The 13,464-nt window shown below is 57.9% G+C and overlaps 2 protein-coding genes across 10 annotated transcripts; both read right to left on the minus strand.

Moving 5' to 3' along the window:
* Positions 1-600: 600 nt before the first annotated feature.
* On the minus strand, positions 601-7,926 carry Arhgef25 (Rho guanine nucleotide exchange factor 25). 5 transcript variants are annotated; one of them, XM_036169929.1, is made up of 16 exons: positions 7,768-7,926; positions 7,395-7,509; positions 4,944-5,158; positions 4,719-4,814; positions 4,077-4,153; positions 3,848-3,914; positions 3,570-3,673; positions 3,296-3,365; positions 3,096-3,185; positions 2,914-3,024; positions 2,689-2,739; positions 2,415-2,492; positions 2,006-2,206; positions 1,705-1,885; positions 1,266-1,477; positions 601-1,049 (listed from the first exon to the last, which is right to left on the minus strand). In XM_036169929.1, exons 1-16 carry the CDS (start codon positions 7,864-7,866, stop codon positions 942-944), a joined length of 1,875 nt encoding a protein of 624 aa, XP_036025822.1. In that variant the 5' UTR covers positions 7,867-7,926; the 3' UTR covers positions 601-941. The 5 variants fall into 5 exon arrangements, with proteins under 5 accessions (XP_036025822.1, XP_036025823.1, XP_036025827.1 ...); XM_036169930.1 differs by having other exon boundaries at positions 2,914-3,006; positions 7,768-7,925; XM_036169934.1 differs by lacking the exons at positions 7,395-7,509; positions 7,768-7,926 and adding an exon at positions 7,130-7,148.
* A 356-nt stretch (positions 7,927-8,282) lies between these two features.
* On the minus strand, positions 8,283-13,454 carry Dtx3 (deltex E3 ubiquitin ligase 3). Of its 5 annotated transcripts, none has more exons than XM_036169598.1 (6): positions 13,143-13,451; positions 11,763-11,821; positions 11,524-11,594; positions 10,399-11,128; positions 9,294-9,511; positions 8,283-8,962 (listed from the first exon to the last, which is right to left on the minus strand). In XM_036169598.1, exons 3-6 carry the CDS (start codon positions 11,550-11,552, stop codon positions 8,887-8,889), a joined length of 1,053 nt encoding a protein of 350 aa, XP_036025491.1. In that variant the 5' UTR covers positions 11,553-11,594; positions 11,763-11,821; positions 13,143-13,451; the 3' UTR covers positions 8,283-8,886. The 5 variants fall into 5 exon arrangements, with proteins under 5 accessions (XP_036025491.1, XP_036025492.1, XP_036025488.1 ...); XM_036169599.1 differs by having other exon boundaries at positions 10,399-11,147; positions 13,143-13,450; XM_036169595.1 differs by having other exon boundaries at positions 8,896-9,511; positions 13,143-13,454.
* Between the last annotated feature and the right edge of the window lie 10 nt (positions 13,455-13,464).

The following is a 13,464-nucleotide window of genomic DNA, read 5'->3' on the forward strand; positions in this document are numbered from 1 at the left end:
CTGTTCAGTGTGGACATACTTCCCTCCCCACCCCCCCCCCCCAAGAGCACAAAGGAGACTCTGGATCCTCTCCACCATCCCGTCCCTTTGGTCGGCAGAACATGGAAGGCTCAGACAAAGGTACCCTGGATACTTTGTACACTCTGTGTGTGTGTGTGTGTGTGTGTGTGTGTGGCAGGGAATGGGAGGTTACCAGTGGAGCGAGCCTTCTGGGGGAGTTTGAACCAAAGAATAAATCTAGAACCCAGAAGGACCGAATAAAGGTAGACTGACTACATTAAGGTAACTCTAGAGTTTCCCCTGAGTGCCAGGCGTGGACTGAGCGATGCTGTGATTGTGGTGGATGACAAAGACAGAGCGGCTCCTTTGATCGTCTACCCCTCCTTGTTTGTCCTTTGTTTGTTTGAGACAGGGTCTCATCATGTAGACCAGGCTGGCCTCACAAGGACCCGCCTGCCTCTGCCTCCCGAGTGCTGGGATCGAAGGTGTGCGCCGCCACATCAGCTTCTACCTTCTCTTCTCCTCGGACCCCTCCTCACGGGGCCGGCAAATCTCATTCCCACCACAGCCCCTACATCTCCCACCACCAAGACAGCGGCCTGGTGATGTAACAAAACTTTTATTCACAGGAAACTGGAAAACAAAATCACAACAAAACCAATCATTTCTTTCTGGTTCCTGCCCCAGTCCTCCTTCCAAGCCCCTACGTATCCTCCATTTGAGGGGGTCCATGCATGGAGTGGAGCTGGCGGATCCTGTGCTCCTTGTGCAGAGAAGAGTCCTGTCAGGTCTAGGCACTCCCCATCATGCTGATCTCTCTCCCAGCCTTGCCCATCCTCCACACACCAGGAAGAAAGGAGCCTGGCACATCGCCAGGATTCTCTTCTGATTCCTTGAGGGCCCAGTGGCTGAATCAGCACCATTCCCAAGGCCTTCACCAGTTATAGCTCATCTTCATCCAGCTTGGCCAGCCTGGCCTGACAGGGCGGGGTGCTCACAGCTGGGAGGGCTGGGGGTTTGTGAGGAGTCTGGGGGGCATCACTGAGAGCCTGCAGGAAGATTCAAGTTGGGGGTCAGCAGAGGCCACCAGCCGACGCTCACCCCTCTTCCAGTTAAGGCCCTACACCCTCCTCCTGCCCTGGAATTAAACGGAGAGGGTAAGGATGGAAAGTCACCCCAAAAGGAAGGTGGCAGAAGAGAGGATATGGGGCAGGAAGAACAAATGCCCTCCCCTTCCCACCCTAGTAGGAGACTGTTTCTCATACCTGTACATCCAGGGGCAAGGGTGCTCTGGGCACCTCCCCTTTGGGCAAAAGCAGCAGGGAAGGGAGGGAGCCATTGACAGGTGTGTGCATGCTGACCTGGGCCAGGTCTCCAGGCCGCATCCTCCCAGGGCTCCCTACCCCAGGCCCTCCTGGCCGCCCCAGGCTGTTGGTCTGGCTCTCCCGTCTCTGGTACTCAATGGGTGACTGCAAGGCTGAGACCAGGTACAGAACAGAGATGTAACACAGGCGAGGCAGACAGGGGCCCCTTGCTTCTCCCTTCCTCCCATTGGCCCGCCCTGCTAAGTTAGCCAGTGTAAAGTGCTTGGAGGATTCTGGGTGCGCAGAGAGAGAATGGAGAAAAGCCAGGCACAAAGAACCAAGGGTTGGAGGTTGGTCGGGGTAAGGGTTCAGGAGGTCGGAGGGATGATGGGAGCTTCACCATTGAGAAAGTCCCGCTGGCTTTCCAGGATCTGGGCCACTTGCTTGATCCAGGCCTGACTGACAGCAGGGTCTGAAGCCTGCAGGACATAGCGCTGGATCCCACCTTCCGGCCCCCTAGAGGTCAGCGCGAATCGGCAAGGGTGGCCTTGGAGGTTTCCCTCAAGTCCTAGGCAGCTCACCTGGATTTGCAAACAGAAACTGTCCTCAGGTTTTGCAGGCCCCTCCACCAACCCCAAGAGTCGGATATCAGGAGGCGTCACCCCATCCCAGTCTGCTCCCTCCCCACGGCCCCTCCCCACCTTGATGCTGCTCTTGTACACATAACCAGGCTGTGTACCACCTCGACCTCCTCCTCCCAGCGCCTCACTGAAGATGATAATTTGCTCAAACAGGAAGACGCGCCTCTCTCGACCCCGGGAAGAAAGCAGACCCCCAGCCTCAGGCTCTGTCACCAAGAACGTGTCCTGGCCCAAGAGCTTCCCCTGAGCAGTTAGTTTTCCCTGGAACCAAAGGACATGGCTGGCCTCTGAGAGAGCACAAGAAGGGTTCGAGCAGAGCCATCTGCTTCTCCCGCCCTCCCCCCCCCCCTCCCTGACACTCCCAGCTAACCCTGGTGGAGTCTCAGAAGGTGATTCCTTATAAGGATCCAGAGTGCTGAGACCTGAGTTCTAGAACATTGCACTGCCGTTTCCTGCCCCGTTCCCATACCTCAAATCCCCGAAGTCTCCCCAGGGACATCATGTCATCACAACGCTTGGGTACGAAACACATGACCTCCACAGCTTGCTGGGATATAGGTGAAGAGGGGCATTGTTGGACACAGAGAGCCATTACTGATACCACAGGCCTCCTTTCGAGAGAGGCAGACAGTTGCCTCTCCACACATCACCACCAGAGGGGCCTCTCCCTACAAACCAGACCTCCCTGAACCACCCAGAGACTGAGGTACCCACGAGCCCAAGCGAGTTCCTGGGAACCTCACCTCCAGCTCCTCAGTACCCATCCCAGCTCTGCTGTAATACTTCAGAAAGTCCTAGGACACAGAGAAGAGATGTTCAGGGAGGTTGTGAGCACATCCTCACAAGTGCTCACAGCCAACCCTGAGGACACCGGGGAGGGCCTCTGTAGAGCCTTCAGAACCCTGAAGGTGACTGGGCAAATGCCTGTCCCAGCCGGCTGTGTCCCCAGGGACTAGGGTGGTCCTGACCTTGAGCAACAGCTGGTATTTCATAATTCGCTGCACAGGTTTGATGAGGAGGTCATTGAGCTGCAGACGGTGTCCCAGCTGCTGCCTGAGCTCCTGGGGACAAGGACAGGCCTGAAAAGCCTGGTCATGCTGATTCTCTGCTTCCCCCAAACCCCACTCCCCGAGGCACCCCAGCCACTGACCTCAAAGTAGCTGTCCCCAAATTCTGACACCACATGTTCTGACTTGGGCTTATTCTGACAGTAGACCACATACATATGCAGCCGGCGCTCCTAACAGGGGTAATGTTGAAGGGGGCAGAGTAGATGGCTGCAACCCAGGGCACAGCTGCACTGAGCCCAGACCCATCCCAAGTCCTTCCCCTGCTAGAGCCCGGCCTCACGTGTTTGATGAACAGCTGAGCCAACAAATCAGGATCTTTCAAACACTGCTGCAGCTCCTGAAGGAAATAGCTGGAAGAGTTGGGAGACAGCCACACATCACTTTTGAGGCCTCCTCACACATCCCAGATTCTCAGTCACATGCCCTCGTCACTCTCCCTACAAAACTCCAAGGCTCCTGGAGTCCCACCCATGGCTGGGATACAGAATCTTGGAGAGATAGATTACTAGATGAGTGCCCTCCCCCAGCACCTGGCTCAGGGCTCCATCACTCACTCTCGGTGCCACTCATAGATTTGCTGAATGTTCCCAAACACAATCCTGTCACGACCTCGAAGACTCTCAGGGACCCCCTGAGTTGCCATGGTAGCCATGTAACCCTGTGGGAAGGACGAGACGGGACTGTGCGAGCTTGTAACCTCGGCCCTGGGTAGCCCCAAAGTCCAGAAGTAAGGGCACTAGGAAGCTGGTAGAGAGGAGCACCACCTCTTGAAGATATCCCCAGGCAGAGGGAAAGGGTAAGCGGGCCGTGGCCGGGGAGAGGAGAGAACTACCTCTACAATCTGTCCCAAGTCATCCACGTACATTTTTTCTGTCTCTACCAGCTCACTCAGGACAAACCTGGGGAGTACAAGGCAGTGCAGGGGTGCCATCACTTCAGAGTCTAGACACATCCTCAGTTCAGCCTGTTCTTCTTGGACTAAATGACCCTCTATCACCACAGCCACCCCCGGAGCACCAATCTCGTGGAAGCTCAGGAACTGGAGTGTGCTGTGAACTTACATACTCCTTTCCAGGGCGACCTTCTTTTGTTCTTCCTCATTCTGGGGAGCTGGAGACAAAGTCTCCTCTTCAGGTGGCTAGAAGGTAAGGGCACCCCAGGGCAAAAAGGGAATACCTTTTCAGTGAGGAGCGCCTTTCCAGATCTATATTCATTTGTTTGTTTTCAGACAGGGTCTCTCTATGTAGTTCTGCCTGTCCTGGAACTTGCTATATAAACCCAGGCTGGCCTTAAACCTACAGAGATCCACCTGCCTCTGCCTCCTGAGTGCTGAAATTGAAGGTCTGGGTCATCATACCTGACCTAAGATTGATTAATTTATTATTATTATTACTATTATTTAGATATTGGGGGTGTCATGCATGTGCTGGTACCCACAGAGACCAGAAGAGGGTGCTGGGTCCTTTGGAGTTGGAGATCCAGGTAATTGTGAGTCACGTGATGTGGGTGCTAGGAACTGAACTTGGGTCTTCTGGAAGAGTAGTAGCTAGTGTGCTTAACCACTGAGCCACACGTCTCCAGCCGTTGTTTGATTGACTTTGAAACATGATCTCACATAGCCCAGGAGGGCCTGGAACTTGATATGTAGCTGAAGTTGGCCCTGAACAGGTGCATGCCGCATGCCCAGCTCTATTTCTTCGTACCTGTGTCTCGTCTCCAGGACCCTCCAACAATGTAGTCAATAAGGTTAGTTCTGGCAACCCCTCTCCTGTGGCTAGCGTTGGTTCCAGCATCCAGTTCTAAGGCCAGACAGGTGACTGAGGTCATGAACAGCAGATGGGTTCCCCAGTGACCAGTGACCCCAACCTGCTGCCCTCTTTCCCAGGGTCCTTCCTGAATGCCCTACTTCTGTGGTACTCCCTGCTCACCTCATATTGTCCTGTTTGACCACTGTCTGCCTCAGTTTCCACACTGAGACAATGTTTGGAATGATCCAACCATCTCCTCAGGCCAGTTACTGGCCCAGGGGGGACCGGAGAACAGGGGTGAGAGCTGAGGCCAGAGCTGGGGCCAGACGGGGCAGCTAGACCTGAGGCAGCAGATGCTGACATGCTCCCCTCACTACCAGCAATGGAGTAGGATTCTAACAGGGAGAAAGAGAGAGCAGTTGACGGACAATGCCCCAGCTCCACATTTGGGGTCATAGGGGGATCCCCAGGCTGTCCTCTCGGTGAGGTTCAGACCCTGTCTTCCAGGGTTCCCTCTTTTGCCAACTCTCATTTGAACTGGCCAGGATGGAAATCTTTGCAAGGGCACCCTGGAGCAGGAGGACAGAAAACACCTGGCTCAGAGGCCTGTACTCCCCCAGTTCCATGTGGAGGTTCCCCATACCCTGAGCATAGCACAGATATGTGGGTGGGGGCAGCCATCTGGGCAGATACTGGAAACTGGGGGGTAGCCATCTGCCTTCCTACCACACTCCCCTTCCAATAGGTACAGACCATTCTCTCAGAGAGGGGTGAGAACAGGAGAGATCTGCTGTCTGTCTGCCACCCCAGGCCCCTCCCCCTCCAACTGCAGTAATTACTTTTTTTTTTTTTTTTTTTTTTTTTTGGACAGCCCACCTCTCCAGCACACGCACATACCCAACAGAGAGGCGGTGAGGAGAGCCCAGCAGGGGGTTATCTTTGGTCAGCAATTGAGAAAAACTGCCGTCTGAGTTCTTTCAAAGCCCCTTACAGACACTCACCCACCCTCCCACCCCCGGTTGGCATTCCCCTGCTCTCTTCTCAAGAATACTTCTCAGCCAAGTGATGTGAGCGAAGATACATGGTTCTGCGCCTAAGAAGATCCTGAGAGAATTTTTCCTCCTAGCCAGCTGATTATAGGAACGAGTCCTCTGACCCTTCCCCAATTAGCTCAACTTGGATGAGTAGAAATCTAGTAGGAAGGACCTTAGATAGTCTCTGTTAAATCGCTTTCCTGGAAAACACATAGGCTCCAACGCTAAATCCCTAGGGCAGGAGCAAGCAGATGCCCCAAACGCCAGCTCAAGCCACCACCATCCGCCCGCTACTCAAGGCTGTCCCCCAAGACCTCACACTCACCACGTCCCCCCCGGGCGAAGCAGCAGCCGCATTTTGCCAGCACTTTCCGAATCACTCGGGGACAGGCACAGCGACCCTCTTTGTGACCCCCCCGCATGGCGCCCGGGCCCCCCCGCACCCCCCACCCGGGCCGGCCATGCAGGGGGAATCACGGGGGGCGGGGCGGGGACGGCGCAGGGCGCACACCCCCCTCCCTCCCACCGGGGTCCAGGCTTGGGGAGTGGGTGGGGGAGGAAAGGGATGGGAAGCGGGGGGTCCAGGAGTGGACGGAAGTCGGGGCAGGGGAGTGTGGAGGGAGGGCCGTGCGGGGCTGGGCCGCCGAGTTGGGCGGGGAGGGTTTCCGGAACCCTGGCGGTGCGGGGGCCCAGGGTCCAGATGTCCAGCCAGAGAGGGAGGGAGAGCGGGGGAGGCCCGGCCGGGATGCGACAGCAGCTCCAGCTCCGTCTGCGGCCTCGGCTTAGAGGTGGCTCTAGGCCCGGGCGGGGTGGTGCGGGGGCCGATTCCCCGAGCCCCTGGAGGTGCGCGGGTCCGGGCCGAGCGGCGAGCCGAATACCAGGCCGGGCCGCGGTGCTGCCGCGGGGAGGGGCCTCTGCGGCCCAGCTCCGCCTCCCCCGCTCCCCCAGCCCCCTCCCCCAGGCTCCCCCAAGCTCCCACTCCACGTCCCGAGACCTCCACCCCTCCTCCCGGGCCTGGGCTCCCCGGCCCGAGATGCTGCGCCCTCTGGCATCCCAGCTGCGACTGCGGGGCGCCGGGTTAGGCGAGAAGCCTGGAGGTGGGGTCTGCCTCGGTCGCCCCCTGGCCCCTGAGATGAAGGATTCTCTGGATGGGGCCTTGGCTTGTGTGAAACGTTCTGGGGTTCTGGCTGTCTTCCCCCCCCCCGCCCCGCGCGCCCCACGCAGGGCGTGCGTGCACGGGGAACACTTTGTGAGGAACACAACCCAGGTGCCGCCCTCTCCCCCGACCCTTCTTTCCTCCAGGCCCCAGAACTGCAAGCTGAAACTAATCACCAATTAAGGCGAAGTCCAGGCGCCTGAGCTGGCCGAGGGCCAGGGGTGGGGCGCGGGGACACTCCACTCCGCCTTCGGGGGCTTGGGACCCGCCGAAGTGAGGACACACATCGGGCTAGAAGGCGAAGAGAAGCGTGGTGTCTGCGATTAAATGGTCCCATGCAAATGAGGTGCAGACCTTTATGTTAATATGAACAGAATCGGTTTGAAGTCACCACTTTGCGCAGGATGGCAAATTGTGCCCCACCCAAGCCCAGCTTCTTACCCGGCGGCAGAGCCCAGGCGCGGACCTCAGGTTCGCGCTCCCCTGTTTGGACCTTCTCAGTACAATCACTCTCTGTCTTGGTACTCGCAGGCCCCAAGGGATCTCTCTTCGGGGTCTGCTGGGACAGAGGCACTGTAAGGAACCCCCCTCCCCCGGCCTGCCTTGACCTCCCCCTTCCCTCTCCCTCTTGTCAAACTGCACATTATTTTGAAAGGTTCAACAAGAACCTGGCCTGTGGCCTTGATAAGCGAATTTAAGGATCCCTGCGACTGCTCCATATAACTTTTGTTCGCGGGTAAACTGAGTCGTGGAGTGCAATTCTCCTGAAGTCCCCTAAAGACCCCCGACCCCACCCGCGGTCCCTCCTTCTTACCCCCTCCTGCCCGGGTACGGCGCATGCGCGCAGCATGCCCCCCATGACCCCCAGTATCCGGTCAGTGCGGCCAGGGGTGGGGCGGTCCGGGGGCTTCATGCTGGACCCCCTACCCTGCTTCAGGTTTCAGGGCCGAGGGGCTACGGAAGCTGGGGGGCTCTGAGGCCTGCGTGCGTCCGGGGAGTTGCTACTGCCGAATCCGCCCCCCTGCCGGGCTCCGCCCCCACTCCCACCTCAGCCAAACTTCGCAAAAGGGGTAGGGTTGTTCCTTGCTCCACAAACGGAGTTGAACAACAAACCAACCCCTCTTTATCCCGATCCCATCCATCGAAATGTGGCCTAGGGCTCTGCAGGGTTATTGCAGCGCCCAGTACTGGCTCTACCCCGTTCCCCAGGGCCCCAGGAGGTAAAGGGACTGGGCAGGCACGCCAGGATTCCCCATTCCGCCAGCTCCTTCTCAGCGGGTCCTGCTCCCCACCCCCACCCTGTCCAAGGAACAGAAAACGGGTGTGGCATAGAGTTGCATATTTTACTTTATTTTTATTAAATTAAAAGCTACAGTCTGGCAGCAATTCCAGAACAGGGTGAGGAGGCTCCTTATAGGGGTAGAGAAGAGCGAGAGAAAGACAGACTGACAGAGACAGACACAGGAGAGAAAGGATCCGTTAAGGTAGGACTACTGTTATCTTAACACACAGCTGGCTGGGGGGTGGCAGCTAATATCAGTCCAAGGTGAGACAGTACAGTATCCAGGGGCTGGAGCTCGAGACCTCCACCCCCCCTACCCAGGTCCTTTCTCGGCCCAGTCACTGGACAACAGTGCATACCAGCAAAAGCCAAGGACACTGGAGGAGCAGGGGCATAGAGAATATGTACACGGAGTGCAGGGAGGGAGCCCCGGAAACCAGCCTCTGCCAGAGGGGCGTGGCTCAAAGCCACCGAAGCACTAGGCCAATGGGGGACAGGGGAAGGGACTGTCCCCTTCCCCACTGAACTCCCACCTCGGTCGGACAAATCCCCTAGCGTGGGTGGTGTGGGGGCAGAGAGAGAGGGGAACAGAGGCTTCCGCTGGATCCTAGTGGAAGAGGGCAGCAGGGGCCTTGGCAAAGGGGGTGGCCTTCAGTCATCTGTGATACCCTTGGCTCTCAGTTCCTCTTGCACCCTAGTCAGGTAGGTGGGGTCCGGATACCCAAACCTGGGGCAAAGAGAGATGAGGGTCAGAGTTAGCTGCTTGGATTTGTTCATTATCACCCACCCTCATTTTGAGTAGCTTGGTAGAGGCCAAATTCAGACCCCTCCCCATTTCCCATGAGGAGGGACCTCCAAAACCAAGAGTCTGCAGCCTTTTGTTTTTGTTTTGTTTGTTAAGCTGAACACATCAGGACCAGGATGAAAACAGACTGAGGAAGTGATGGGGGGTCTTCTCCAGTTAGGAGACTCCCAGGGGAGAGGCCAGATGACTCTCCCAGAGTAGACATGGGAAGAAGGGGAGGAGCCAGGGGGAAGGAAATGAGGAGGAGTCGCACAGCTGGGGTCCCCCTGTGCAGCTGGTCTTGTGGTGGATATCGTTCCAAGTGATGACATTGGGTCTCCCTGTGGTCATGGACGTGCCAATAGTGAAGGTGAGGCGCTGGTCAAATGCCTTTCGGAACAGTGTCAGCACCTTGTTGCCCTCGGGGCAGTCCGGGAGGTAGGCCACCCGTGTGGTACCAGGATACCGAACTCCTGGGTTCGGGTGTTCGGCCTGAGAGGAAGAGGAGGCAGAGTAGGCAAAGAGCAGTGTCTCAAAGGCCTGGATCCCAGTGGAGGGTCATCCTGGCCCGTCCTTTCATCTGTGCATTCCCAACAGACTGACAGCCTTTCAGGGGAGGGGTGGGATTGGGGTCTGGGCAGCAGGAGCCTGTATCTGGACATAATTTACTGTTAATCCCTCAAGTCTCAATTCAGGGACAAATGGACTCTCAGAAGTGATGGAAGTTACTTTCCAGATAACTCAGCAAAAATGGGACACAAGAAAAATTTATCTTTTGGCATTCCCTCCTCTACCTCAAATACGAACACTCTGCCACTGCCTCCCGCTTCCACTTCTCTATGTCCTCCCTCCAGAGTTAACTTTCATCAAGACTTTGTCTCATAATCGGGAACAGAGGGGCACCCCAGCTGTTAGAATGGCCAGGGCCCTGCTGTACCTGGGTCACCAACTCCAGACTTTCCTTCTGCCAAGGATGTCTGTCATATCCACATAAGCCAGGTGACTAGTGTTCAAGCCTTCCTGTCATATCTGATTTTAAGTTTTTGGTTTTTTTTTTTTTCCTTGTTTGATTTGATTTTCTTGGGGGCAGGGATTAAACTCAGGGCTCCCCATATGATAGACATATACTCTACTACTGAGCTACATTCTAGCCCTCATACTTGAGTTTTACATGTGCCTTTGGGTCACGGAGATAAAAAAGCTGCGCCTCAAGGAGCCACCCCCTCCCCACCAGCTCCAGAGCACATCCTAAGGCATACTGGGAGACAGCAAGAGTGCATCATGTCGAACAACAAACTCTCCACATCACCTATTTTTCTTAGGTCAGAAAAGTGAGCTTGGAGAAAACCAATGGGCAGGGAGAACTGTGGTCTTCTTACCCCCTGGACACCGGGCGGGAAGACGTATTGGATGACAATGGTGCCGTACTTCTCATAGCTGGGTAGCAGGAGGGTGGCATCCTTGGAGACCAGCATCCGCCCATTCTGGGGCTGGTTGCCCACCAGCTGCCCATAGAATCGGCCACACATGGGGCAGGCTTTTTTCACCTGCAGGGCCCGCGTGATGCAGCCCTCACAGAAGGAGTGACGGCACTTTTCCAGTGTCTTGGCGTTCTGGATCTCCCCCAGGCAGATGGGGCAGATGCTTTCCTGCTCTTCGGCCCCCTCCCGAAGACGCGGAGGAAGTGGAGGGGGCAGGGGAGGAGGGGGAGGTGGGAGCCCTCGAGCTCCTGGGGGCAGGAGCGGGGCAGCTCGAAGAGGAGGTGGGCCTGGGCGGTGCAGCTCAGGGTGCTCCCCACCACCCCCCAAAGCCAGGCAGCCCATGAGCTCCCCCTGCCTCTGAGCTTTCTTCAGCTCTTTCTCTGCCTCTTTCAGTAGCCCCTTGAGAGCCTTGCGGGCCAGGTAGAGCCCATTGGGAGGGGCTGGGGGAGGGCCCTGTAGGGAAAGCTGGAGCACGTAGATGTCAGAAGTCTCGCCATCGATGAGGATGGACACGCGGTGCTCCTCCCGAAGCCGGGCCAGCCGGGCTGGGGTCTCCTTGCTCAGGAAGTCCCACACAGGCTTGGAGACGGTCACTTTGTTCTTGCAGGTGCCTCCGCAGGCTGCCATTCTGGACAGGACGAACGACACTGCCCCCAGGGTGAAGGGACTCAGGGTGGGGCGTCCCCACCGGACACGCCTCCTACTCCAGGTGCCTCCAAACCCCACAGATGCTCCTCCCATTCCAGGTGCCTCCCTACACCACATCACCTCTGCTCTCCTCAAAGCCATCCCCCAACACCTCCTGCAAACTGTTTTTTTTTTTTTTTTCTTTCTATTTCCCCTTATCTCTCATAGTCCCAGCACCTGCTGGAGAACTAGAGTTTCCGTATTTCATTATTATCTAAGCCAAGCTTGCCTCCATTTCTCCCCTGATCACAACCACCTGTCCCTTCCCCTTAGAGTGGGAAAATAAAAGGCTCTTCAAATGGGGAGGGAGGCTTCCCACCCCCACTTTGTGCTCACTTTGATCCGGAAGAGCTTAGAATTGGCATGCAGGCTCGCTCCTTTTCCCTGCTACTTGGAGATCGTGTGGCCTAGCGGGATGGGGGAAAAAAGGAAGTAAGAAACAGATTCTCCAACCCCCACAGGCCCCACCTCAGGAGCCCTTGAAACAGACAGGGACCTTGAGCAGGGCCACCAGGCATGGGATTCCTTGGAAGATGGGAGGAACATGAACTGGGGTTCTCCTGGGGTGCAGGTACCTGAAAAGACCATGGAAGTGGTGGCGGAAGTCTCTACTTCCACATTCAGCTGACCAGAGCTGGGGACGAGGAAGGTAAAGAGTTAGGATAGCAATCCCTCAGCCAGCCCAGAAACAAAACACTTCTGTGTCCTCGCCTCCCCTGCAGAATTCCATGCCCAGCCTCTCAAAGTTGCTCCAGGAACTTAATCAGGCTAACTCCTCTTCTTTCCCCCGGGGCAGAGGGAGACCCGAGGTGCACATAAAGAACCCCCGGGGATGATGGTCTCACTTGCCACCTCCCTCTGATTACACTGACAGAAATCTTTCCTCTGCTCCTCATTTCTTTATTCCACATCCTCAAACAATTCAAGTCCCTGTTGCCGACAGGGACCTTTCCTGGAGAGCCAAGGTCTGCTAGGGACGCCAGCAATACGGTAGCAGTCACCGCAGTAACAAAGTTAGCCCCGTCACCTTTAAACCCAGGCCCGCAGAGCTCTGCCAGCTCCTGGGTCTGCATGTAGGAGGGGCGGGGCTCAAGCCGGAGCACAGCTAGAGGGACCCCACGTTTCCACCACACCCCCAGTCCTGTCACATCCAGCTCCAGGGCTCTTCCCACAACAAAGTGCAGCTCCATCAGGAAGAGGGGCCATTCATGTGACCTCAATTCCTTGACTCATCCAAAGAAGGAGCCGCTGTCCGTGTGTGCCTCCCTCCATCCTAGGGCCCTTATGATGAAACCCTGGAGTCCCAGGCCGCACGGCCCCGGGTCCCTGAAATGCACGGTGGAGTGCCCCCACCCCAGCCGAGAGGACCCAGGATCATCGAGGTGTCCTAGCTCCAAGCCCTTGCTGGCACAGCACAGGGAGGCGGGGCCACAGTTTAGTCTGGTCTAGCCTTCCTCCGGGGCAAACCAGGCCGGACCCGGGACCAGTGTCTCCCTCCCAGACAGCGGCCCCGGGCAAGGGACGGCGATGAAGGGCCAGGGCCCCCGGGAGGTGGCGGTGAGGGTGGGGAGGGGTGTCCACTGAGGCACCCCCACCCTTCTCCCCCAGACCTGCCCCCAGCTCCATCCAACCCGACACCAACTCCCGCATTTCCTACTCGGGGGAGCCCCGGAGTGCCCCCGCCGCTGGGTGAGGGCGTGTGTCCACCGGGCCGCGGCCCGGAGAACCCCCCCAGTGGAGGCCGGGGCTGGAGGTGCCGCGAGGACGACGGGCCCGGGCCCGGATCGGATCGCGGCCCCCTCTCCCAGCCAGCGCCCCGGTGCGCGCGGGGGTGCGAGCGCGCGGGGAGCGGGGTCGAAGGCGGAGGAGGGGGCGGAGGGGGGCCGGGGGCTGGCGGGGGCGCGGGCCGGGCCCGGGGGGCGCGCGGTGGGTGTGGGGGCGCCGGGCTCACCTACCTCCCGTCCGCGCCGCCATTGCCGGTCACATGACAGGCTGTTGCTGGGATGACGGTCCGGGCCTTAGCAACAAGGGGCGGGGGAAGACCCCGCGGAGGTGGAAGGGGATGCCGGGGTGCGGGCCGAGAGCAGGGGGGAGGAGGACGGCGCCCCTCTCCCCTCGGCCGGCCAGAATTGCCGATCCCTCGGACCCCCTCCTGGCCCGGAGCCCCCGCCTCTCGGCCCCAAAACAAAAATGGAGCCGCGGACAGATCCAGCCTTGGCAGGCAGGGAGGGGTGGCGCCAGGGGCCCGAGGGTAGGAGGTGAACTCCCCTAGAAAGG

Source organism: Onychomys torridus, chromosome 20 (genome assembly GCF_903995425.1).
Source record: "Onychomys torridus chromosome 20, mOncTor1.1, whole genome shotgun sequence".
Taxonomy (NCBI): domain Eukaryota; kingdom Metazoa; phylum Chordata; class Mammalia; order Rodentia; family Cricetidae; genus Onychomys; species Onychomys torridus.

Bases quoted from the DNA above. Each gene is read 5' to 3' on its own strand.
- Arhgef25 (XM_036169929.1), bottom strand. From the start codon at position 7,866: ATGAAGCCCCCGGACCGCCCCACCCCTGGCCGCACTGACCGGATACTG. The intron at 3,186-3,295 runs GTGAGGCCGGGC...TACCCCTGTTAG, and splicing joins CTCAGCTGTTCATCAAACAC to GAGCGCCGGCTGCATATGTA. The intron at 3,025-3,095 runs GTCAGTGGCTGG...CAGGCTTTTCAG, and splicing joins TTGGGGACAGCTACTTTGAG to GCCTGTCCTTGTCCCCAGGA.
- Dtx3 (XM_036169595.1), bottom strand. From the start codon at position 11,552: ATGCCAATTCTAAGCTCTTCCGGATCAAA. The intron at 11,129-11,523 runs GTGAGCACAAAG...CGTCCTGTCCAG, and splicing joins CTAAGCTCTTCCGGATCAAA to AATGGCAGCCTGCGGAGGCA. The intron at 9,512-10,398 runs GTAAGAAGACCA...TCTTCCTCTCAG, and splicing joins TCCCGCCCGGTGTCCAGGGG to GCCGAACACCCGAACCCAGG.